The 26,280-nt window shown below is 44.0% G+C and overlaps 2 protein-coding genes and 1 long non-coding RNA gene across 26 annotated transcripts in view; 2 read left to right on the top strand and 1 right to left on the bottom strand.

Annotated features, from left to right (window-relative positions):
- CUL1 (cullin 1) overlaps positions 1–11,938 on the top strand; it is a 95,529-nt gene extending 83,591 nt beyond the window's left edge. For 4 of the 5 annotated variants that reach the window (XM_045577845.1, XM_036429150.2, XM_036429149.2 and 1 more), the window contains 11 exons: positions 333–381; positions 961–1,092; positions 2,484–2,601; positions 3,761–3,837; positions 4,194–4,325; positions 6,476–6,568; positions 9,349–9,396; positions 9,476–9,558; positions 10,026–10,131; positions 10,512–10,625; positions 11,423–11,938. In XM_045577845.1, coding sequence (XP_045433801.1) covers positions 333–381; positions 961–1,092; positions 2,484–2,601; positions 3,761–3,837; positions 4,194–4,325; positions 6,476–6,568; positions 9,349–9,396; positions 9,476–9,558; positions 10,026–10,131; positions 10,512–10,625; positions 11,423–11,503 — 1,033 coding nt within the window. In that variant the 3' untranslated portion in view covers positions 11,504–11,938. Of the gene's footprint in view, positions 1–332; positions 382–960; positions 1,093–2,483; positions 2,602–3,760; positions 3,838–4,193; positions 4,326–6,459; positions 6,569–9,348; positions 9,397–9,475; positions 9,559–10,025; positions 10,132–10,511; positions 10,626–11,422 lie in introns of those variants that run through there. The other variant, XR_006740883.1, reaches the window with a different exon arrangement.
- Positions 11,939–12,638: 700 nt separating this feature from the next.
- Positions 12,639–26,280, bottom strand: part of EZH2 (enhancer of zeste 2 polycomb repressive complex 2 subunit) — a 68,712-nt gene continuing 55,070 nt past the window's right edge. For 8 of the 20 annotated variants that reach the window (XM_036429164.2, XM_036429156.2, XM_036429169.2 and 5 more), the window contains 8 exons: positions 25,722–25,762; positions 25,237–25,362; positions 24,628–24,806; positions 22,616–22,711; positions 21,803–21,884; positions 20,996–21,076; positions 20,784–20,883; positions 19,780–20,286 (listed from right to left, as the gene is read on the bottom strand). In XM_036429164.2, coding sequence (XP_036285057.1) covers positions 20,217–20,286; positions 20,784–20,883; positions 20,996–21,076; positions 21,803–21,884; positions 22,616–22,711; positions 24,628–24,806; positions 25,237–25,362; positions 25,722–25,762 — 775 coding nt within the window. In that variant the 3' untranslated portion in view covers positions 19,780–20,216. Of the gene's footprint in view, positions 12,845–19,779; positions 20,287–20,783; positions 20,884–20,995; positions 21,077–21,802; positions 21,885–22,615; positions 22,712–24,627; positions 24,807–25,236; positions 25,363–25,721; positions 25,763–26,280 lie in introns of those variants that run through there. The other 12 variants (XM_036429167.2, XM_036429161.2, XM_045577879.1 and 9 more) reach the window with 8 other exon arrangements.
- Positions 20,000–21,319, top strand: LOC123651902. Its single transcript, XR_006740887.1, has 2 exons — positions 20,000–20,135; positions 20,430–21,319. It is a non-coding gene; the product is annotated as an uncharacterized LOC123651902 (long non-coding RNA).

The following is a 26,280-nucleotide window of genomic DNA, read 5'->3' on the forward strand; positions in this document are numbered from 1 at the left end:
TAAATATTTCCTTATATTTAAATGGATTGTATTATAGGAAAACTTGATTCAGAATGTTTTAACTTTTTAATAATTTTTTTTTTTGTTGATTTTCATCCTGGATATTCTACATGGTTGTTTCACAATCTGTCTTCCCATGATCGAGCTGGACTGGCAGGTTACCAAACAGCCAGAGTAGGAAATGTTGGCCTCCCTCTTAATGGACCAGTCTGAAGGGAGCTGGTTATTTCAGTGCTCAAACCACTTTCTGGTTTGATAGTTTGGCTAAGTGGTGCTTGTTGTGAAATGTTTGCTGATTTGTTTTAAAACATTGCCTTTTCCATAAATTTCAGTTCCAAGAACCCAGAAGAAGCAGAACTAGAAGATACGCTCAATCAAGTGGTAAGGTCATACCCGTTTTCAGTGGCCATCATCTGACAGTTGATTTAAAGTTACTTATGTAAAAGCATTTGAAATATGAAAAATAAGGGAATTATTTCCTTTATTTTGAATCTGTGGTTTGCTCCCTAAATTTGTCATTAATTCTTTTTAAATTTTATTTTATATTTTTATTGATTTCAGAGAAGAAAAGAGAGAGAGAGAAACATCCGTGATGAGAAAGAGAGAGAGAGACTCATCAATCGGCTGCCTCCTGCACACCTCCTACTGGGGATCGAGCCCACAACTTGGGCATGTGTCCTTGACTGGAATAGAACCTGGGACCCTTCAGTGCATAGGCTGATGGTCTATTCACTCAGCTAAACCAGCCAGAACTGCGGCATTTATTTTAACATTTGTAAATTCCACATACTACTAAGTTCAGACCAAACCAATGTTATTTAAGTATCTTCGGTCTATGAGTACCTTTAAAGAATGGGGCATCATTTTGCTGTGATACCAAGACAGAGAAGGTATGCGTGTGGGCCCTGACACGCATCCGGCTGGGAGGCCCTCAGTATGCTCTTTCTGTGGCTTTGCCAGATGGTTGTCTTCAAGTACATAGAGGACAAGGACGTGTTCCAGAAGTTCTATGCGAAGATGCTGGCCAAAAGACTCGTGCACCAAAACAGTGCGAGTGATGATGCCGAAGCAAGCATGATCTCCAAATTAAAGGTAAATTTCGTCTTTTCCTGAAGCAATCTCTTTTTTAAGCCATTACTGTACCAAAGTTTGTTGTTTTCCTAGAAATACTATTATTATTAGTTGGGCAAAGCCATTCATCAGTGTATAATGAGGATTTGTACAGGATGAGTTCTACTCCACTGCTGGAAAGTGCCAGCATTGTGACAAGTCTGGATCCTTCCTCAGACCTCCCCACTCTTGGGCCTTCTTCTTTTTTCTTTTTTCTTTTTTTTTTTTTTTTTTTTTTTTATAATATATTGATTTTAGAGAGAGAAAAGTGGAAGGGGGAGAGAGATAGAAACATCAATGATGAGAGAGAATTATCGAGCTGGCAACCCGGGCATGTGTCCTGACAGGAATCGAGCCATGATCTCCTGGTTCTTAGGTTGACGCTCAACCACAGCCATGCCAGCTGGGCTCTTGGGGCCTTCTGTTCCTGCCTGGCTTGACCGCTGTGCCTACCGCCTGAGCCACACACCAGCCCACCAGGATTGCACAGCATGGCGTGCCCGCACACTGCTGTTGGCTTTGGGTGATGGGCTGTTTGGCTTTGCTCTGGGTTTGGTTGTATCTGCAGGACAGCAAGCGTCATTTTACTTCGCTATTGAGAAGTTTTTTCTTTGTTCCCAGCCTCTGCTCGTAGCCTGCGTTTGTTTCCAGACTTGCTGGCCTGTAAAGTGTTGTTACATCTTAGAGCTACGTCTTAGAGCTATTTCACTTTGACCTGCAATTATTATTACGTGGGTCTTTCTTAGCTCAGGTCTCATAACGAAATACCATAACTGCATAGCTTGTACAACAGGGATTTATTTCTCACAGTGGTGGAGGCTGGGAAGTTGGGCCGGCTAAGGTTGTTTCTGGTAAGGGCTCTCTCCATGGCTTGCTGGTCACCTTCTTACCCTGTCCTCACATGGCAGAGAGTAAACTTGCTGGTGTCTTCCTAGAATGGCTTTTCCCTCGTGGAAGTTCACCCAGGTGGCCACATCTGAATTTTACATACTCCCTGTGGCCACCTCCAGACACAGTCACGTTAGGAGTTGGGCTTCAACATAGGAGTTTGGGGGATATAGTTCATTCCATAGCAACAGTTAAGTGACAGAGACAAATTTTGTCACCTGTGTCTTCTACCAAGGAGTCACAAATTCTTGACTTTAAATACATTGTGTGTATGATGACTTAACCGTTCCACTTATAGCTGTTATTTAATGGTATATTAATTTAAACCAGTGCATATTTATACTGTTAAATCTAGTTAACTGACACAAGCTTTAGTAGTAGTTTAACAATGAAGTATGTGTCATGTACTGTGATTGTTCAGATTCCCGTGTGTGTGTTGATATTTCTATAGAAATTAATAAGACCATTATTTGGGTTTATTTCAGCAAGCATGTGGGTTTGAGTATACCTCTAAACTTCAGCGGATGTTTCAGGACATTGGCGTAAGCAAAGATTTAAACGAACAGTTCAAAAAGCACCTGACAAATTCAGAGCCACTGGACTGTGAGTATCTGCATGTTCACAAGCTCCTTTTACAGGCAGTGTTCTGAGTGAAGTCATGTCCTTTATAGCAAATGAGAGGGATGGCAGTTGTCAAGTAAGGGTGGTGGATCCTTTATCAAAAATTCAAGGAGAGACAAACAAGGAGTTCCTCCCAGATGCTCTGTACCACTCCTGCCCCCTGTGCGGCATCAGAGATGACAGCCATGGAAGCGGGCTGGCCTCACAGGGGACCTGTACTGAGCATTGCTTGCAGGGAGTGTGGGCAGCTGAGTTGGTAGCTGCATCCAGGTCCTGAGCTGAGAACTCTTTGACTTGCTGGCATGGCCGCCCTACCATGGGCACCTGCCAGCTCAGGCTCCATGCAAAGTTTAATTTTTTTATGGTTATTATTATTACAATGATGATTTTTAATCCTCACCCAGGGACATGTTTTTATTGATATGAGAGAAAGAGAGAAACACCAATCAGTTGCCACCCATGCACGTCCCAACCAGGGATTGACCCTGCATCCTGGGCATGTGCCCCGACCGAGAACAAACCTGTGACCTTTTGGTGTTTGGGACAGTGTTCCAACCAACTGATCCATACCAGCCAGGGCTCATTATTTTTCTAATCTTAGTTCAGATCCATTCTAAAGATGTCTTTCTTCGTATACGAAACTGATTTGGCCATGTAGTTAACAAGTCAAACTAATTTAGAGCATTGGCTTCAGGTGGGCGTTGGGAACTGGGACAGGCTGCGTTCCTGTCATAAGGTCTTCGGCAGCCGTGGGTGGCAGCTTATATTGATGTCATCAGAGTCGTTTTGTCTTTCCAAAAAATGGGGGTTTCTCCCAAAGGGAAGGAGCTATTCCATTGCTGACGTGACAGCTGAGCAGTGGCCTGGTGGCAGCCACTTGTGTGCTGCGTGGCTGTGTGCGTTCGGTGTCCCTCTGAGGTCCTGATTCTGAGTTAGGCGTGAAACAAAAAACTCACTCTTTAGAGGAAAAGAATTTCTGGCTTTCCCGCCTTTTACTGATTTTAATTGAATAAGTAATTTAATTGAAATTAAATTCTGAGTTTTATATTGAAGCAGAACTTTGATTGGCTGTGTTTTAATTAAGAGGGTTTTCCATTTTCTAAGACTAATACGTTGTCTCCCTGTTTCCCGCCTGCCCCAGTGGACTTCAGCATTCAGGTGCTGAGCTCCGGCTCCTGGCCCTTCCAGCAGTCCTGCACGTTCGCCTTGCCGTCGGAGGTGAGTGCCTCTTCCATTCGCTGCGGAGATGGGGAGGAGGGGCCGCCTTCCCGAGGCAGTGGGTCTGTGAGGGCCTTCCTGCTGGGCACGTGCCAGCAGTGCTGTGGCTGCCTCTGCTCCGCTCAGCAGAGTGCCTGCCTGCCTTCCGCACATGGGACCTAGCGAGGGCTCTGACGAGCATCATGACCATTCCCACCTGCCTTCAAATGTTTAGTTTCCTGTGCTTTGTAAGAGACCAATCCATGGTATTTGTATTTTACTTTGATGTAAGCACTGACTTTGTAAACTCGGAATAGTGTGTTTGTCCGAGGAACTTGATGAAATGTGTCTTCACATAATGCTGTCCCTTCCTCCAGCTGGAACGGAGCTACCAGCGATTCACCGCTTTCTACGCCAGTCGTCACAGCGGCAGGAAGCTGACGTGGTTGTACCAGCTCTCCAAGGGAGAGCTGGTCACAAACTGCTTCAAGAACAGATACACTTTGCAGGTAGGTCAGCTGCTTATTTTGAAATGTTTTTTAAGTCTAAATGAAGATAAGACAAATTGTAGAAATCAGATTTATGCACCAGAATCTGGAGTTAAGCTTCTGGGAAAATAGAATTGAGGTTAATGAAACAGCATGGTCTTAGAAGTCAGATGAGCTGGATTCTCTTTCTGGCTAAGGGACAATTACTTCCTGAGGATGCTGAGTCTCACCAGTTTTCCATTCCATAAAATGAGGATGTAAGTGCTTCTGCTTCGGAAGTGGTGTGAAAATTAAGTGAAATATGTATTAATAATTGTTTGGTACAGCTCCTGCCTGCCACACATCAAGTGTTTAGGTGGCAGCTCAATAAGTGGAGTTTTCTGTATTTAATTGTGATAATAGTTTGTTTCCTTTTTTAAAAAAATGTTTTTATTGATTTCGCAGAGAGAGAGAAGCATCAGTGATGAGAGAGAATTATTTATTCCTTGCCTCCTGCACATCTACTACTGGGGATCAAGCCCACAACCCAGGCATGTGCTCTGACCAGAACCAAACTGCGGCCTCCTGGTTTGTGGGTCAACGCTCAACCACTGAGCCACACTGGCTGGGCAGTTTGTTTCCTTTGACAAAGGGGTTTCACATCCACAATAACTGAATATGCTTATGACAGCACTGAGCACTGAGAACTTCGTTTACCCTCTGAGAGTGTCTCACCTTTAGAGGCCAGTTTTTAGGTGTTAAGAAACTTAAGAATGCATATTGCAGGCCCACCCTCTGCCCACCCTCTACTCTCAGTAACCCATTCTGATACAACAGCTAAAATGTATGTCAGATATCTGCTCTACACTACATCCAGAGGTCTCGATCAACCGGAATATAATGCACTATGCGGTTGAAGTTTTGTTTTCTCTATCCCCAAATACACATAGACGAACTCGTGAGTTCATACTTTAGTCCCTGAAGTGTCAGTGCCCTTCCTTCGACGAGGTGGATACTCAACAAGGGACATGATGTTGGCCATGACACTGGCCCAGGGCAGCTTGAGATCATGGCAATAGCCCTGTTCTTCCTTGCCCTTGTATTTTTATTTAAGATACAGTTTTTCTTTATTCTTGGGTTCTTCAAATAGTTTTTATCTTGTCTTTGTTGCGATAATTTACATACAATAAAAGAAACCCACTGTGCCTGGGCCAGTGTGTCTCTGTTGTTTTGAACGTCCTCCCATGCACCACAAGGTTTCCAGGTCGATTCCCAGTCCAGGCACATGCTTGGGTTATGGGCTCCATCCCCAGCACGGGGTGTGCAGGAGGCAGCTCATCAATGTTCCATTCTCCCTCCTGTCAGTTTTTTAAAGGGGCACTCCCGGAAGTGTACAGTGAGAGTTAGGACAGATGTGTGCATCACGGAACCACCACCAAGCTCCTCCCAGGGCTCAGTCTCTGGTTGGCAGCAGTCAGTTCCTCGAAGCATCGTGGTCTTCCCGAGGCTCCGACCCAGCCTGCACTGTCAGTGGCCAGGGCTTGCTGCTCCTGATTCCCATGTGTCGCTGTGGATGATGAGAGAGAAGGGGGAAGGGATCCGGAGGAAATGTGGGGGGAATGCTGGGACTCTGGCGGGAGAAGAGCAGGGGCAGGCGGCCATTCACTGTGGTGCTTCAGGCAGCAGAACCTGTCCTGTGGTTGGTTACCAAAAAGCTACCTCTGAGTGCCGTGGTTTGCTTTAAACCACGTCAGACTTTACACAGCAAAGTACTGAGGGTAAAAAAATCAAATACAGCCGAAGCCGGTTTGGCTAAGTGGTGGAGCTTCGGTCTGCAGACTGAAAGGTCCCGGTTCAATTCCGGTCAAGGGCATGTACCTTGGTTGCGGGCATATCCCCAGTAGGGGGTGTGCAAGAGGCAGCTGATCAATGACTCTCTCTCATCGATGTTTCTAACTATCTCTCTCCTTCCTCTCTGTACAAAATCAATAAAAAAATATATATTTAAAAAAATAAAAAATAAAATAAAATAAATTAAAAAGGTGGGAAATGATGTCTCTCAGGAATGCGTTACATTACAGTGGAATTGCACACACTCTTACTACGTGCTTTAGACTTAGGCGATGTGTTTGTAGGGTGCTTTCCATGTATTTAAATTTGCCTCTCTTTCTTTTATGTGGGGGACCTCAAAGGCATCTACATTCCAGATGGCAATACTGCTTCAGTACAACACGGAAGACGCTTACGCGGTGCAGCAGCTGACAGACAGCACTCAAATCAAAATGGTATTCTTCCCTTTCTCCCCTCCCTAGTTTTGTAGACATTGTGGGGAAAGTATGCATGGCGGGCTTCAGTTTGAAATAGATATTTGCCTAAAAATATGCTCTTATTCCAGGGTTGCAATACACTTAAAAAAAAAAAATTAAATATATTTTATTGATTTTTTTTTTTTTTTTTTTTTTTTTTTTTCCCAGAGAGGAAGGGAGAGGGATAGAGAGTTAGAAACATCGATGAGAGCCCAAACAGGTTTGGCTCAGTAGTAGAGCGTCGGTCTGCGGACTGAAAGGTCCCAGGTTCGATTCCGATCGGTCAGGGGCATGTACCGGGCACATCCCCAGTAGGGGGTGTGCAAGAGGCAGCTGGTCGATGTTTCTCTCTCATCGACGTTTCTAACTCTCTCTCCCTCTCCCTTCCTCTCCGTAAAGAAAATCAATAAAATATATTTTTAAAAAAAAATAAAAAAAGAAAGAAACATCGATGAGAGAGAAATCAATCAGCCGCCTCCCGCATATCCCCTACTGGGGATGTGCCCGAAACCAAGGTATATGCCCTTGACTGGAATCGAACCTGGGACCCTTCAGTCCCCAGGCTGACGCTCTATCCACTGAGCTAAACCGTCAGGGCTAATTTTTTTAATTTTTATGTTTATTTGACTCAAGCCCAATTGACTCAGAAATAATAAGTGGGGGAGCAAGATTTCAAATGCTTGGGGGAATAATAGTTGTGCAGCTTCTTTTATGTATTTGAAATTAAAGAAGGGAACAGATTGGAGAAAGCAAGGTGAAAATTGGATTACAGGATAGTCAAGATTATGTGCTCTCTCGAGGGTTAATACCCCCTCCCAAGGATATCACTCTGGCATCTCAAAGGTGTGTTAACCTAGATGCACAAGAACAGTGGTCAGGGCTGACTTGAAACCTTGCACTAAAGTTACAGGCCTGGAGTGGGACTGCCCACCATGACCTGATCAGTTAGGAATTTATCATCAGACCACCTTGTGAGGTTACTTTCCTTAGAACTCTTTTAAACTCAGTGTAACATGACAGACATGCACATAAATACATAACTAAAGTCATACATTTTTTAAATAAATAAGAAATATATATACGCTTCCATAGCAGCAAGGAGTTGTGCTTCTCCCTTTCTGTATTTGGATGCCCTTTCCTCCCCTCTCTCCCCTGACTGCCGTGGAGAATTTCTAGTACGTTGTGGAATAGAAGTGGCCTCCTTGTCTTGTTCCTGATTTGGGGGGAAGTGTTAGCAGTTTCATTGTTACGTGCAGTATTAGTTGTGGGATTTCCTTATTTGTCCTTCATTCGATGTCAGAGGTTCCCTTCTGTTCTTAGTTTGTTCAGTGTTTTTATCATGAAAGAGTGTTGATTTTGTTAAAATACTTTTCCTGCTCTGCTGAGATAATGTCTTATGTTGAACCACTTGGGATGAGTGCTGCATGGTGATGGCACATAGTACCTTTTATGTTCTGCTGGGTTTGGTGTGCTGGATTTTTCTTGCAGATTTTTGGCATCTATGTTCATAAGGTATGTTGGTTTGTCGTGTTTTTTTGTTTTGTTTTTTTTTGCTACATTTTTGTCTGGCCTGGTACAATGGGATGGTCCAAAATACATCTTGAAATTCTAATGACAAAATGGGTTTGCTCCTTTGCACGTGAGAGTCTTTTCTCGTTTCTCCTTACGTCAGAAAGAGACTGAAGCCAGGGTGGAAGGTAGGTTGCCCCCAGACTTGGGAGGGCCTGTGCCCTGGTACCTGCTTTCAGGCTGACACATCCTTCCGGTGACTATGCCAGGGTCTTGGTTAATGTTTAGTGGGGGAGCTGCCTCTCTGCTCCCCTCCTGTCCACGCTGGACACGCGTTGCTCAGTCAGATTTGGCTCATGATGTGAACCTGTTACGGCACCATGTTCTGGTGCTGCTCTGGGATTCCCGTCGCTTTGACAGCTTAGCCCCATGCCCTCTGACTGGATGGTGCCAGGAAGACCCTTTCTGTCCATGCGTAATGGGAAGGGGTAGGTGTGTAGGAGTCTGAGTCACAGTGCAGGTCGGCTGGCCTGCATCTTATTTCAGGGGAGTATGAAGCTGAGGGTGAACTGACCAACAATTGTTCCTGGTCAAGGAGACGGCCCCGGGCCACACATGCTTAGAAGCTGGTGGACAGCAGGTTGTACCCTGTGTCCGTGGACAGTGTCCTTCCTGCCCTGCTGGAATGCTCTGGTGTTTCTTCCAGGCATCAGTGTCCAAGAGGAGCTGCTGTTATTTAAGTGGACAGGTTCCTTAAATAAGTTAATTAAGGAATCAGTTGTGTGGTCTGTGGTAGTTAAGTATAGCACAATGGTCAGCAAACCACGGCCCGAGAGCCACATACAGCCCCTTGAGTCCGTGGCTCTTCCACAAAATACCACCTGCAGGCGCGCACGCACAGTGCGACTGAAACTTCGTGGCCCATGCACAGAAGTCGGTTTTCGGCTCTCAAAAGAAATTTCAGTCGATGTACTGTTGATATTTGGCTCTTTGACTAATGAGTTTGCCGACCACTGGTCTAACAGAACCATCAGTTTTCATCATCGGGTCATCCAGGCTACAAAGGTGTTGTCACTTTCAGACGTAGGTGCTCTGGGGGGTGTAGCGGCTTTAGGGAACCTCCAGAAGCACCATCGCTCTCTCTCTCAGCGTGTTTGTCAGTTTGGGTGGCTCTTGTGTGTGTACGGCTTTTATTGCAATAAAAGATGTATTTTCTCTTTAAGTTACTACTCCTTTCTCTCTAATTGCAGGACATTTTGGCACAAGTCCTACAGATTTTATTGAAGTCGAAGTTATTGGTATGTTTCTGCACTTTTTAATATTAAGCTAGAAAAAGCCTTTTTCTGAGATTATGTAGTAACAGCTGTTTTCTTATAGGTCTTAGAAGACGAAAATGCAAATGTTGATGAGGTGGAATTGAAGCCAGATACCTTAATAAAATTATATCTTGGTTATAAAAAGTAAGGAACTCTGCTTAGATGGCCCTAGACCATAGCCTAGTCCCCTGACCCCAGCACATTAACTGCTGTCACTGCCAGTGGGGGGGGGCGAAGGGGGGACTCAGTGGGACTAGATGGACAGGGGTGGGAGTTTGATGGCATCTGATGATTCCAGATGTTTCTCCATTTAACTCTTGTTTTAGTTTTTTTATTTGTTTTTCATTTGGCAAGTAAGTCCTTAAATAGCTCATTTTGAAGTTTGGATCTTTGTGTCCAAGTGTTCTGATTTTATTTCTCCTGACACAGTTGGGAGAACAGGTGAAGGAACTGAATACCTGGTGAACAGGTGTCCCGTGACCGAAAGTAGAACTGCTCGGTGTTTGGTTAGAGGGCTCGTTGGCAGAGCTCAGGGTGGGAGCTGCCGTCACATCTCAGTCCCTGTCCGGGGAGCAGTTGAATAGTGCTTGTTTCCTTCGTTTTCTTGACAGTAAGAAATTAAGGGTTAACATCAATGTGCCAATGAAAACTGAACAGAAGCAGGAACAAGAAACTACACACAAAAATATTGAAGAGGACCGAAAACTGCTGATCCAGGTGACTGGCACGCACCTTGGTGGTGTCTCTCCTGGGGGGGACTTCGTCCCGTCTGCTTGGCTGTGGCTTGTAGGTGATAAATGGTCTGGGTGGGGTCAGTGAAATACCAGCAAATAAATGTGGTGAGTTTGAATAGGAGGGGAGGAGACTACTTACTGGAGGGGTTAGGCAGCTTCTGTGGCTTGAAGACTGAATTTTCTCATTTTTAAAATGACTTTGTAGTTCGATTATTATAATTGCTCATAGGACCAAACGTAAGTAGCTAGAAGTCCTTGCCAGCTCACCTGCAGTATGTGTGCTGCCTGTTAGGCCCAGGTCAACCTCATGCCTAGACCCAGCTTCACTGTTCCCTTGCTTGTTTTCCCTGCTCTGTTCTGCAGGCGGCGATCGTGAGGATCATGAAGATGCGGAAAGTCCTGAAGCACCAGCAGCTGCTTGGGGAGGTGCTCACGCAGCTGTCCTCACGGTTCAAGCCTCGGGTCCCGGTCATCAAGGTACAAGAATTGCATAACAGAGACAGTCGGTTTAGATAAGATGGAATTAAGAGCAGGTCGTTGTTTCCTGAAGAAGGAACTTGGTTATTCATATGCAGATTTCTACAAAGGAAAATGGGCTCAATTTTAAAATTTCCATTGGAATGCAAAAAGAAATCAGACATAAGTGCTCAGCTAGCAGGTTGTACCAACACCAGTTAGGCAGTGACTGGCAGTGACTGGCCCGGCAGAGCCCCGTAGGCTCACCATCCACACTACTAACACCAGCACTGAGCTCTCTAGAATGGAGTTCCCACTGTCCTGTGTCCCCATCACATTCGGGAGACTCAGACTCTGGTGTAGCATATCATTGTGTGTTAATCTCTGCTGCTGTGTGGAGACTCCTGTGTGAGCAACATATGGCTCATTTCTGGCTGGGTTGTTTAAAATAGAAAGGACAGCCAGTGCAGATGGCACAGTTGACAGGCGACTCCCGACAGCCAGGGGGCCCAGGATAGCTCCTGGGACTGCACTGAGCCAGCCCAGGAGCGTTTGTTCAGGGCACCCCATGACTTGTTCCCAGCTGGCTTCTCTAGCACCTGACCCAGTTCAGGTTTGGGGATGCATGGCTTCCGGGCTGACGCTGAGGGGACTCCATTCAGGAAGGCAAGGGCTTGGCTACACACTGAGGGGATAGATGAGGTGACTCTGCTCCCTCCTGAGCTCTGAGAGGTTGGGGATCCTTGGTGAGGGTGTCACTATACTGCTAACGAATGTGTTTTTCTTTACTACCTCTTCCTTTTTTAAATAACACCCAGAAATGCATTGACATTCTGATCGAGAAAGAATATTTGGAGCGAGTTGATGGTGAGAAGGACACCTACAGTTACTTGGCTTAACCCTTGTAGAGGGTCTGACTGTGCCACGTTCCTGGCGGGCAGGATGACGACCAGTTCCTAGCAGCCGCCTGCACCACTGGCCTCCCTTTTTAAACTGAGACCAAGACTCCCATCAGCCGGTCTCAGATGTACATCAGAACTGCTCAGGATCGATACATTTCAAGTCTGTAAATATGGACACCGACGCCATTTAACCTAATTTAAGAACAGAGGGGAATGAACCGTCATGCTGAGGGCTGCATGCTACTGCATCTAGATCAATACATCGGCTACATGCTAACAGCTGCCTCTCTCTCGGCAGCACTGAGGGTCGGCCACACTTTGAGAGGAATCTGAATGGACCTGCGTGTAATCTGCTCTGAAAACCATTTGTATAGTGTGTTTCATTTTTTAATGTGTGAAATAAAGAAAATTAAAGAATTTCTGTACAAGTTGCATTTGGTTTTGTTTTCAGTTTTACTACTTTCTGCATGTAAATGAGAGATGATTGTGCAAACTTATGTCCCTAGTGATACAGGTTGCATTCTCTAGATTAGGGGTGTCGAACTCAATCAGAGAAGGGGCCAAAATCTAAAATCCAGCCTAAATCGCGGGCCGAATGGTTTACTGAACAGTCATAAACTGTCATTGTGATGGAAACGCAGCGGAGTTCAGTGATGACAGCGCGGTGCGGGCCACATTGCAAGGCCTGGCGGGACGGATTTGGCCCGCGGGCCTTGTGTTTGACACATGTGCTCTAGATCTTAGCATTTTAAGCCCTCAGGCCCTCTTATAACTTGTTTCAAACATGGGTGCTTATTTCTGTGACTTCTTCTGGTGACCTGAATGTGGCCTGTGAGATTCAATGACATGTTGATTCCATTTGCCACTTGTAAGGATGAAGTGGCTAATCTTTCGACCACCTAATCTGGGAAACAGGTGGGAAACTGAGAAGGAACTCGTCACAGTGGGCAGACAAGCCGGGAGTGATGTACGGCCAGCTAGCAAGTGTCAGACTTGGAGGTACGTTACAGCCCGGTGGCTCCTTCATTCTGGTTTGATCCAGTTAAAACATAAGAAGCCATGGTTCCAGATGAACTCCCAAGATCCCAGCAAGGGGGGGCATGAGTCCCCTCTGTCCCTGACTGAGGATCCCCTGACAGCAGGAAGGACCAGAGACCTGCTGGAAGCTGTGGCTCTTTCAAGCACCTGCTGGTAAGCTGGCATGTTCTCAGCTGTGTTCCCATGAGGAAGCAATCAGCTCCCAGCATTGGGGCCTCGGTTCCAGCCTGCACAGGACTTAACTCCTTTGTTCTTTGTCCACAGTCAGTCCCACGGTTGACTCATCACATCACTCACTTCCTGACCGGAGGACAGAAAAAATGGGGAAGTGGTAGCAAGACCTCCTGGGCACGTTTGGCTCTGCTGCTCGGCTTTTGTAGGTTCTGCTCGGCTTTTGTAGGTTTGTAGGTTTCTTAAGAATTTCTTAGAATGTGCTAGAGCACATTCAGGTTAGTTTTAAAGTTAAAGGTAAAAAAAACTTATAGGATATAAAAAAATAATAGTGCACAATCTACAATAGCTAGGATTTGGAAACAGCCTAGGTACCAGTCAGAAGATGATTGGATCAAAAAACGATGGTACATCTACACAATGGAATACTATGCTGCCATAAAAAAGGAATTCTCATCATTTCCAGCAACCTGGATGGAATTGGAGAACATCATGCTGAGTGAAACAAGCCAGTCAATGAAAGAGAAACACCACATGACTGCATTTATGGATAATAAAGAACATTATAAACTGATGAACCAAAAGATGATATGAGAGTAAAGCAACAAGCAGACTGTCAAATTACAGTAGGGAGGGGAGGGGAGATCTGGGGGAGATAAGAGATCAACCAAAGGACTTGTATACATGCATATAAGTACAACCAATGGACATAAAACTCTGGGGAGGGAGGGTATGTATGAGAGGGGGGACAATGGTAAGATATGTACAGATAAGTGTCACTGACAAAAAAGTAATAAGACTACGCATTTATATAATGGTTTCCACATTTATTTAATATCTTTTTCAAGTAAACCAGGACTATCCAGGGACATGCTCCTCCTATCCCCCATCCTAAAGCTGCAGTTATTGCATTGGCCTCTGGGAGCCTATTGTTTTTATTTCTCAGAGTTTTAAATACTTTCATACTGTTATTAGCTCTACGAAAATGAACTTTTAAGTGTTTCACCAGGAATCTTTCAGAACTTGCTTTAAATCCCACTGCTGGTGTGTCTTGAGTTCCTCCAGGATCAAGAGTACCCCTGGGTGAGTACCTTGGCTAAGAACAGGAAGTAGAGGAACAGGAATGGGTTATTAAGTGGTTACCCCACATCTTCAGATTCCATACCTGTACCTGCACCCTTGTGTTAGGTAAATGGGGGGGGGGGGCGCAACTTTTTTTCACTTCATTCCCCAAACCATATCCTCACCTAACAAGGATGGTCAGGAGCCTCCAAACACAAACCAAAGAATGGAATTCCCTTACCTGCCAACCTGCTAAATGGGAAGACACTGAGGCTTATGCTTTCAGTTTAATCATGTACATGGAAGTCTCAAGCTGCTTGCAGGCAAAGGCTCAGGTGTTCTGAAAACCCTTTGGTGAGTCCCTATGGAATCCCTGACTACAGGTGTGCCAGGCTGTCTGTGCAGGTCCTGAGGGCACCACCTCCTCTCCTAGAGGGTGGACCGGGCAAGGCAGGACCTTCCACAGCAGGTCTGCAAGGGCCAGAGGTCCTAGATTGGGCTGTTGTCAGATACACCTGCACAGCCATAAACTGCTGGCATATCCCTTGGCAGTGCCTCTAGGAAGCAGCCAGCTCGCTGGAGTACAGGCTTAGTAACTGGGGGGGAGGGGGGGAATACAGTTGACTCGGGAATGAAGCACCTAAATTTAAAGGATTTTTATTGACTGAGCACTTTTAAGATGACCAACCTCCTTGCTGAACATTGGTATCTAATTTCTCAGAAAAACAAGATTTTACCACATACAGGGTGCTGCCGTTTGAACTGAAGATGACTTCTTTTCTTCCGGGAATCACAGTAACTTCACAGATAGTGGCCTGATTGTTACGCACCTAGATCTCAGCTTTCCGTTCTCCAGTGGCAAACCAAGTGACAATCATCAAGGTGAGATTTGTTTTAAACCACTGTTGATGCTTGATGTGCTGACCCTCATGGGTTGTTTCTGACAAGGGGCTGGGGGAATAACAAGCATGTATTTCAGCTAATCCAGGAGCCCAACTTTCAACAAAATACTTAGGTTCTCTTAAAAAGTTCATGAGTTTGGCCCTAGCCAGCATGGTTCAGTGGTTAGAGTATCAGCCCGTGCATCAAAGGGTTACAGGTTCAATTCGTACCTGGGTTGCAGATTTGATACTTGGTTAGGGCTCATACAGGAGGCAACCAAGCCATATCTCTCATATCAATGCCGCCCCCCTCCCTCCCTTCCTCCTCCCTTCCACTCGAAAAAATGGGGGGGGGGGGGGGTCATGTGAAGAGCTTAAAAAAAAACAACAGTTCACAAAATCATACCCTTTCTTGATGATCCATCTACATAATACAACTTAACTTTTGCAGGGTAGGGGCAGCTGTTAAATACCTGGCACAGGTGGAATTAAGATTCTTTGGTCACTGAATGGATAAAGGGGAGGAGGCTGGAGGCCAAATGAACCAAACAATATTGAAAAGTAATTAAGCAGCCGTTTCTGGGTAGACTATTAAAATTGTTATTTTAACACATTGCGGACAGGTCACGAGAATTCTCCGCTTTTCATTGTCGTTTAAAGGAGAAACAGTGTAATGGAAAATGCATTTGCTCAAGTTAAAAATTAAAAATGGAATTAAAAGTGATTAGTCTCGCCGAAACCGGTTTGGCTCAGTGGTAGAGCATCGGTCTGCGGACTGAAAGGTCCCAGGTTCAATTCCGGTCAGGGGCATGTACATAGATCGTGGGCACATCCCCGGTAGGGGGTGTGCAAGAGGCAGTTGGTCGGTGTTTCTCTCTCGACGTTTCTAACTCCCTCTCCCTCTTCCTTCCTCTCTGTAAAAAAGTCAATAAAATATATTTTTTAAAGTGATTAGTCTGTTAGTAATAACATCAATTGATATTTTTATAAAATTCTGGATATTTTTGCTGACAATTTATCAGATATTCCAAGTGAATGTGATAAAAGCTTTTACAGTGATATAGTTATTCCTTCAAAAAGGCGAAAAATAGTAATTTCAACTGATTCTGAACCTAAAAATATGAACAATTCCACACAATTTTGAGTAGTTTGCATCTTGGTTGCTGAGATAATGACTGGTCAAAAGAGAACTTTCAACCTAATTTGGAAAAATCGAACATATAACCAAAATTAGGGAAAGCACAAAATTTCAAAAGCAATAAGTAAAGTGGTCTCCTGTTACTCCAATAGATATGAAGAAAAAAAAATTACGGCTTATAATGCTAATGGGGCATAATCAAAAGGATATTTGGGAAGAATATTGTTCTACAAATCCAGTTCTAGCTGTTCCAATGTTTCCTCAGAAGTCAAAATCGTTTTTGAATAAATCTGGACTTGCTGACATTTCAATGACAATGAATCTTCATCCAAGCTATCTAAAATTCAATCTGTACTCGGACCACTATATTAGTAAATTTTAAACAATATAAAAACCCATGCAAGAATTATTAGATGAAGGCATGATTCCCTGGAAGGGACGTCTTCTATTTCGAACTTACAACCCAGCTAAAATTAAGTATGATTTACTTATAAGAATGGTATGAGAGCAAGATGGTATATTTACAATATGAAAATTTACACAGGTGGGAGGAAAAAAATGGAATGACTCTGTCACTACTTGGGCCATATATGGAATTGGGGCATCACATAGATCAAGATAACTATTACAATAGCATTTCAATTGCAGAAACTTTATTACAATAAAATGAGTTTGTGGGACAATTCGACTAGAGGCTTGCCTAAATGTTTGCAAGATGAAGCGTATACACTTAAAAGAGGTGAAATAGACTTCTGAAGGTGGTGTTTTTATCACTGATTTGGAAGGATAAAAGAAGTTCGAATTATTTCAACTACCCATTATGCTTCCTCTTGTCCAGTATGACAAATTGGCGTACTGGGGAGGAAATAAAGAAGCCAGTTTCCATTGTGCAATATAATAACTATATTGCATGGTGTTGATCTTACCAACCAGTATCTTTCAACATGTAATATCCTTAGAAGAAAACAATAAAATGGACAAAGAAAGTAGTGTTTTACCTAACTGTGGACTATCCAATTCTTTCAGGATTTATCAAGTGCTCAATCCAGAAAGCCAAGTAAGATACCAAGATTTTGTGATAACTTCAAAATGCAATGAGTATTTAATTTTAAAGCATGCCTTTAACATTAATGTAAAATACTTCTTGTACTTGTTCAATAGAAACTTATCTGGCTACTGGGTAAAGCTAGCAATAAAACTGGTCCGCAATGTGTTAATATATAAATTACAAAATATTGATTGAAAGAATTGTGAAGAAGTAGGTGGGTAAGGTGCTGCCTAGACTTGGTGTCAGTACTGTAGCTGTGGATCATTTTAGTAAGGTTTTGTGTTTTGTAATCTTTATTGTTGAAAGTATTACAGATGTGTCATTTCTCCACTCTGTCCCACCCCCACCCCCTTTTTTAATTTATCCATTTTAGGGGTGAGAAACATCGATTTATTGTTCCACTTCCTTATGCTTTCATTGGTGGTTTCTCATTATGTGCCCCAACCAGGAATCAAAACCACAACCCTGGTGCCTTGGGACCATGCTCTGACCAACTGAGCAACCCAGCCAGGGCTTCATGAGGTTATGACCATCAGGTGAAAGTTTAGGGACCAACTGGACTACCTCTGTCAGCTTGTGTTCCTCCAAGAACAATGTGTAACAATTCCTAAACAGTTTGGAAACTAAAACACCTGTATTCTGACACTCTTCTGTATCCCTCTGGTAGGGAAGTAAACACACAGACTACAAGAGCGATGATTTTCGCCGACACCGGTTTGGCTCAGTGGATAGAGTGTCGGCCTGCGGACTGAAAGGTCCCAGGTTCAATTCCGGTCAAGGGCATGTACTGTGGTTGCGGGCACATCCCCAGTGGGGAGTGTGCAAGAGGCAGTTGGTCGATGATTCTCTCTCATCAATGTTTCTAACTCTCTATCCCTCTCTCTTTCTCTCTGTGAAAAATCAATAAAATCAATAAAATATATATTTTTTTAAAAAACGATTTTTAATTGGTGTGCCACAGGGGCACTAACCTCTTTTCCTTTTAGATCAGTGGTCAGCAAACTGCGGCTCTCGAGCCACGTGTGGCTCTTTAGCTCCTTGAGTATGGCTCTTCCACAAAGTACCACGTGCAGGTGCGCATGATTGACACTTTGTGGCCCATGCACAAAAGAAATTTCAATTGTCGTACTGTTGATATTTGGCTCTGTTGACTAATAAGTTTGCTGACCACTGCCTTAGATTGTCAGAATGACAACTGCCAATACAATAGCTGTCAGGTATGAATCAAAATTATAACATTTTGTCAGATCAACAAAATATATTTTTGTGTGCGCGCGCCACAGAATTTTAGCAATTCGTTTATGTGCCATAGTGTTTCCCAAAGTGTGGTACGCGTACGCCCAGGGGTTCGGGAAGTTTGGTGGGGGTACGCATTGCACCGGAGTTTGGTGGGGATATGCACTGCACCGTGCTTAGCTGCGCCTAATTCTACGTTCTCAGGAGTACGAAGGGTATTCAGCGTTACGAAAATTATAGAAGGGGTACACATATGTCAAAAGTTTGGGAAACACTGGTTACAGTAATGGAGCATACTGTTATTTATCACTGTGCCCCCCTACCGTGCCCCTCACCTCCCTCCCCCCCAAAAAAAACCCTGTATAAAGGAAGTCTGAAGCTGATCAACTCTGCTGTAGACGCCCATTATTACCACATGGGCTATAGTGAACAGGTGAGAACTCAGTCCTCTTGAAGGTTCCAAAAGCTTGCTGTGTATGGAGAATTACTGCTGCTTTATCTTTGTGCTGCATTTGGGTCTGTGGTGTATTCAGAGCAGAACCTCCAAGTTGTTTGCACCTGGGGATGGGTTGGGAGGTATGAACAATGGGAAAGTGATGACTAGAATGAGACCCCTATTGGTAGACACCACTGGGGTGAGCAATCTCAGGGTGTCCTGAGCAGGCAGGCTCACGTGTGCTAGTGCACAAATGGGCTGCACTCATGCTGAGTGCCCAGGTTGGAGCATGGGCACCCAGGGCAAGCCTGAGGGTTTTCCTAAGTGACTCCATCAGCAACAGCCAACTAAGCACGTGGCACTGGGAATAGTTAAGCATGGCAGAGCAGACCTAAGGGTGTAACCCATAGGAGAAGAGCATGTAAAGCCAATCTTTTCACTGCCAAAGCTAAGTGGCAAATTAACTTTATTTTAGGACTCTTGTTGCTATACCTTGTGTTCTGATGTAGTAGAAACCAGTCTTATCAGTGTTTGCATAATTAAGTTTTAAATTAGATAAAATTAGATTTATAATGTGAAACTAACTCTATAAAGGACCAACTACACAGACTGACTGCAGCGTTTTTAGTTACCCACAGATTGGTCAGTGTATCTTGGGAAGGTGCTAGAATGTTATCACTGTGCCCTCAAGGTTTCCTTGAGAACTACGTTGATTACAGCCTCCTCTTGCACGGGTAGGTAAGGAATCTTGTTCACACTGCTGCATTTCTGAAGGACTGTCTAAGACCTTGGAGCAAAACAGGTTCTTGGAACTCACCTAAGCCAACACTGTCATTTTATATGCAGAGAACGAGGCTTAGAGATAGCTCTCCAGACCACCCGGCTGACTGGGATATGCACCCCTTCCCCCATCTCAGGATGCAAGTAGTGTTAATTCATTTAGGTATTAATAGGCAAAGTATACACAATATTGTATGTATATAAAAGTCATGTTTCTATTACATTTATATTGGGGTGGGGCAAAGGTAGGTTCATACAGTTTAATACAAATAAACCGTTTAATACAAATAATACAAAAATAAACTTTTCTGTACTCACAACTATAAACCTACTTTTGTCCACCCCTGTATTTACTGTTATAACTAAGCAAATTAATGCTACTAGACAAAACCAAAGGTGTTAAATGTGAGAGTTTGCTTTCCCTTGGATGCAGTCTTTTTCTAAAATCTGAAGCTCCCTGATAGATGCCAACAGTGGGGAGTTGTTCAAGTATTATTTATTCAAAGTTGAAAAATGTACCATACTGCATTATTGCAAAAACTTACTGGTACAAAACACTTTGCAGCTGGTGAGAAGGCATAAAAAGTTGATGTCTAAACTCATTACTATAAATTATTCTTACAGTACATTGCAAATTCAGAATTTCAAAATGCATTTTTTTCTAAATTGCCCACAGTACTCGAGGTTCCTGAAGCTAAGGCAGCTGTTTTGGAGGAGGCGGGGAGGAGGTAGCAGACGTCAAGGGATCTCCATCTCACGCTCGATGCCCACGTACTTCAGGGCGTCAGCCTGGCTGTATCTGAAACGGCAGGAGACAGGCGTGACCCCGGCCCACCGAGGTGAGAATGAACACAACCACCCACTTACTTCAGTGGGTGCAGAGAAAGGCACACACATCCAGTGACACCCAGCTGCACACCTCATTCACCGCGTCCTCCCACTCCAGCACAGTGTGTCCTCGGGCGCTGTCCCACCTGCTTTGGGTCGTACCTTCAAAGTGACAACACACGGGCCCTAGTTTATGACAACTCAGGACTCAAAGACGGAACTTCCATTCAGCCTCAGGATTGCACTAGACAATCACCTGACTACATTCAGGAAAGTTTTAATAGCTTTATCAATTTATCCCACAGAGCCAACAGTGTAAACGGCCAACCTGATGCCAGACCTGTGAACACCATCTGAGGGTGAGCAGGTAGGTTATTGGCCAACAGTCCTCCAGCACTGAACGATTTAAGACAGCCCGAGCATATCCTCAAGGACAGCAAGGTGGGGCTAAATTCTTTTCACTCTATCTTTAAAATAACCAGTGCTTATATAATGGAAGCTCCATCCTAACTTCCCCCCAACACCCAAGGCAAAGAATAGCCTAAGATTAGACGCTGCAACAACATAAGACCCAGCAAGAGCAGAGAGTCAGCCTCTGTCCCCAGTTCAGAGTCCAGGAGAAAGCCCTCAGGACACACCAGAATTGCACTGTTACTTACCTGTAATCAAAAAACAGCTCTTCACCAGTCTGGATGGCTCTCTTCGCAAAGATCCCTATCCTGTGATCACCATTCACCATCATAACTAGAAAGAGACACGCTGGTGTCAGCGAAGGAAGGGACAGTCACACAGAAAATCTGTCTAGGCCGTGCATCACTATCACTGGGGGTCCTGGCATCAGAACAGGAATTCTGACTCCAGAAACACCTACCTTTTGCATAGCAGTTTGGATTGACTGAATGATTTGCAAAACGAATTTTGTTACCCTTACGGGTTGCATCCACCACAAAATCTAAAGAAAAAATAAGCACAATGCAATGAATAATTCTAGTTTTAGATAAATAAACACAAAGTCCCTATGATTCTGGAAATACAACTGGTTACGGTTCTTCGGGGTTTGCCTTCAAAAGCAAGTAAATCATTCAGCCAACTTTGTCCAAATGACATTTGCAAGAAAATGCTGTTCTAGGTAAAATGGATAATTCAGAAGAGTTGTTACCTAACTGTAAATATGTATTACTGAGCAAAATACTGCCCAAAAAAGGAATTTAAATTCTTCTCAACTTCAAGGATAAGCATTTTTGTATTTAAAAAAAATTTTTCATTCTGTTTGGGAAACCTGTTCATAGCAAAACCTCTATGTTTCAACCAAGGGTTATCAGAATGTCCTCACCTCCCAAGAAAGCAGCACCGTTAGCTGTTCAGTCCCTTGAGAGAAATCAGGAAGTGTTGAAGAGGCTTTGAAATTCAGTACCCTCCTCCCCCCAAGGTCAGAGGCACTAACTGGAGGAAGTGTGCCCAGCTGACTCAAAACCCTGGGATGTTCCACAGCCAATGTCTTGTATAGCTCAGAGTTCCCGAGACACTGCCTTTGAACATGACCCACTCCTCCCCACAAGTGATGGCAACAACCCATTTTTAAGTTTCTGCCAGAGCATGAGAAACACCAGCTCAAGATATGAATGATGGGACTCCCAAGTGCCACCCAGAAACTGAGTATTCTGACTCCTAAACATACCGTTATTCAAGTTGAAGAGAAAGCTGCACATGTATTTATCATACACTTTGCCTCTTCTGTCGGCTTCATCTTGAGAAATTATCTTAAGAAGAAGGACAGTGTTAGATTAGGGACCAAACCACACTACACAAGTTCACCAAGAGAATTGGAGCCCTGGCTGTTTTGGATCAGCGGTTAGAGCATTGGACTGAAGGGTTGCGGGTTCAATTCCTGGTCAAGGGCATGTACCTCAGTTGTAAATTTCCCAGCCCTGGTAGGAGCGAGTGCAGAAGGCAACAAATGTGTCTGTCTCCCTCCCACTCTCTAAAAATTGATATTCTCTAAAGAATATCCTTGGGTGAGGGTTAAGAAAGAGAGAACCGGACCTTCCTGAGAAAATTCAATAAAGGGTCAGTAGAGCCAGTTTCTTCAGATTGCAGGCTAGTGTGGCAAAGAAAAATGGACTTGAAGGACTTCAACTCAAATGTTTCTATAATTACTCTTGTTCTACAAAAGTCTTTGTACTGAACGAAAAACTCAAGGTGGGCTGATTTCAAACTCAAGCTAGCATTATGGCTTTTCCCTAACCCTATAAAAAGGTACAAGATTAATTACATTCATTTCTAAGTCCTTAATAAGGAGGCTGTGGATTATGTAGGAGAGACTCATCACAAACCTCGTGTACTTCCCCCCCTTGTCATCAGATAAAGGCTAAATGTGACTAGGATTGAAACAGCCCAGTTGCCAAAAAAGGCATTTTGTGTTAATTCATTTTTTATTTTATTTTTTTTAATTTCCAAAACAAAGTTGCTACATAACAAGCCCAGAGCTTACCTCTCCACAGTATTCCGAGATGAATTCATTTTTCTGTACAGGATCTTTGATGAAAATCCCCCAGCCGGCCACATCAGATGGTGCCAGCAATAAATGCTAAAGAACAAAGCAACAGTCGTTTGATCAGGAGAGCAAAGTGGACTGTTGACAAGATCCCAGGGTGAATCCCTATAAATCCTCTGGCTTCTTGTAGCCACCAAGTAACCTGAATTAGGAGCCTGTGATGAGAGGTAAACTTCCCCATTTTTGCCAAATGGGCTGACAAGATGTAATGCTTTCGGTTATTTGTAAATAAAGTACAGAATGTAAGATCTACCTCTAGATCAACTAACCATCCTTCAACAAGGGCAGCTGCCCTTGCACATTCTGTCATTTTGGCAGCACTTAATGATTCACTTCAACGTGCATTTCATACAAGGACATCAAATCCCCTCTCCCCACAGTGACCTTCCCCCCGCCCCCCTTTTTATTCCTACCAAAACCAAAAAGCTCAGCTGTTCCTCTCACAACGGCATGGAGAAATGACAGGAGGTAGTGTCACTATCTCATCAGCCCAGCATTCTGTTCTTAGCAGATGCCAAATGACGAGCAGGGCCAATTCTAGAGTATGTCTGGGAACAAATCTCTCACTTTCCACCGTGGTTCATTGTTTCCATCCAAATTTCCTTTAAAAAGACCCCTACCTAATCATGCAAGCTATTCCTATTCTAATCCAGCCTAGATTCCCAAAACTTCCCAGATCAGAAACTAAATTAGCTAAATAAATGAAACCCAGTTGGGAAAGTAACTACAGTTTTCTGCTTTCAAAGTTAAACCTAAATAATTAAACTTTTACAGTTAGGGGCAGGAAATGTAATTTTTTTTTAGGGTCTGCCATGGGAAACAGTAGAGAATCATTGCGACAGAATGACCTCAATGGATAGGAACTACCCAGAGAAAAGCCATCTAAACACTTGGAAACAAGAGCCAAAAAATAAGGCACTGTCAGAACAGGGACTCCTGGTAGAAGGGGGCGAGGCTATCAGTAGTGCAGTAGGGTGATCTAATTCATCTGACCCAATGTGGAGGTCAACAGTGGGGCTTGGTATTCTGCTCCTTTCAAGTCCTCAAACTCAGGGATTCCCAATCTATTGTAGAAATCAGTTCATTAAGGTACTCCCTCATGGAGTTATGAGGACTAATGAATAATGCACAGGGCATTTAGTCAAGTGCCTACTATATCTTAAATAATAAATGCCAGCTATTATAATAAAAATGTTAAATGTACCACCTACTCAAAAAAAAAAAAAAAAGGGCCGGGTCCGGTTTGGCTCAATGGATAGAGCGTCGGCTTGGGGACTGAAAGGTCCTGGGTTCGATTCTGGTCAAGGGCATGTACCTTGGTTGCGGGCACATCCCCAGTAGGGGGTGTGCAAGAGGCAGCTGATTGATGACTCTCTCATCGATGTTTCTAACTCTCTCTCTCCCTTCCTCTCTGCACAAAATCAATAAAATATATTAAAAAAAAAAAAAAAAAAAAAAAAAAAAGGCCGTGACCTTCCCCAGCATACATTGTCAGTTTCCTTTGCTTGGTACTGAAGGTCATGGTTGCTACAATTAAACATTACCTGCATGCACTTCCCAGTTATGTAATTCCTGCTGGTGATGTTTTCAAGGTTATTAAAAGAACACTGTCTGAAAAAACTACTGTGAGAAATTTTATCTCTTGTTCTGCACAAAAGGAAAATTGGCTACTATTTAAAAGAATGGGTCTCTATATTCTGATAGGAATGCCATTTATTTGCAGTAAGGAGAAGAGATAAATGACTAATTCTATTTGCTAAACTTTAAAAAAATTCAGACCTACTAAAAAACTAGAAAAACTTATTATTCCAAACCTGAAACCATTCACAGCTGGTTCCTCCTATGCTACTCAAGAAGCCCAGGGTCTCCCTTTCAGGGGCATCATTCATTCAGAGATCACTTTTTGGCCCGGCTAATTGCCCTGCCATGTTCCTCATCCCTTGACGCACCTTCTTAGAGCCCCGCTGGATGCTGCAGTTCTTGCAGGACACGTTCTTGCTGTCCCAGTGGTCAGCAGCTCCACACGTCAGACACAGGTCGGGGTCGCACTCCCGGACGGCCAGGTAGCAGGGGCACTGCTTGGTGTTGCACTGTGCTTTGCAGCGGCAACCAGGAAATCGGTTCTGACCTGCAGAGACAGTCACCGTCGTGGACTCATGGAACCCTCACAGCAGCCTCCCTATCCTGCTGCACAGATGAGGAGAAACTTCCTGTGTATTCGAGCTTCGTGTGCCGCTTCTGTCACCACCCTTATGACAAGTTTGTTTATTCTGAAAACTGAACCACCCCAACTCTGACAATTTCTGGTTCCCAGAAAGTATTTGGGCAGCTATTTCTATTCCCCTTACATTCTGTGCCAAGATCACTATGATTAAATTTAGAGATCAACAGCTCCTTTCATCCCATTAGCCTGAACACTGGCTGGACACTGGCTCTGCAAGAGCTGCCATGTTGTGTCAACTTCAGTTACTATTTTTTTTGCAGGTTGTGGGCTGCACATAGCTGACCAAAGGCCCACTTAATTCTCATGCAATTGCATCAAAGCAACAAATACTTACACTCTGAACTACACTGACAAAACTTTTCACAAAAATTCTGTGCTATCACACAAGGGCACGAACTGTCACAAGGCTGCCGTGGATGGTCACAGGGTTGGTAGTTGTAAACGTGGTTAGAGGAGCCGTCTGCATCAAGACAACGGCATGTAAGTCAATCAGAGGTGGGAGATGATCATACACAAGGAACATGAACACATTCTTCCTGTTACCTTGGAGCTTAGCAGGTTTTCCCTACCTGATACATTTCCTGTCTACAAAACGGTAGCCGAAAGCACCCCCCGCCCCCAGCGGCAGGTCCCCAGGGCTCCTTTACCCACCTGTGACACGCCTTCACTGCACAAGACTGGCAGTATAATCAACAGACATCCTCCGTTTAATTTAGCTTAATGTACAGAAGTCAATTATATAAATTATAAGCTCTAGCCCAGTTACTATTCTGAAACATGATAAGCAGACATTTTCAAGTTGAATGAATAGATGCCTACCTTTTTTCAGCTGTATCTTTCTGCAGTGCGCAGCCCACAACCTGTAAAACACGAAGAAAACAATCTTCTCCAGGAAGCTAGGAAGAATGGTCAGCACAAATCCATAGAGCCTCCTTGAACAGGTCTATCTACCATGTACAGAGCAGTGCCTTAAATCCCAGTGACTGTGAGAGACGCAGCTTGCATTCATTTGTGGGGACAAGGGAATCTATGACCAAGAGCCCTGATATGTGCACTTTGCAAGGTCACCTAGTCAGAGCTGAGGGTGGCCACGCCTTCATGTGCAGGTTCCATTTCCCTACTGGTTCATTCTGATGTGGATAATATTGGTACGTCTCAAATTAGCTCCACAGTCAGAAATAATTCAACCAAAAATTCAGAATTATCTACTAAAGCCTAAATTAAAGAAAAGGAACAGCAGGTACACACGTTTCTAGATGCTTCCTTACCCAACACCCCCAACTGCAGAAAAACTGGGAGAAGAGATTAAAGCTGGCAGTCCAGCCACCATCTTCTGGCTCTGCATTTACAAAGCAAGTCACCCATCACTCACTGCCAC

This window comes from Pipistrellus kuhlii, unplaced genomic scaffold, assembly GCF_014108245.1.
Source record: "Pipistrellus kuhlii isolate mPipKuh1 unplaced genomic scaffold, mPipKuh1.p scaffold_m20_p_10, whole genome shotgun sequence".
Classification (NCBI taxonomy): domain Eukaryota; kingdom Metazoa; phylum Chordata; class Mammalia; order Chiroptera; family Vespertilionidae; genus Pipistrellus; species Pipistrellus kuhlii.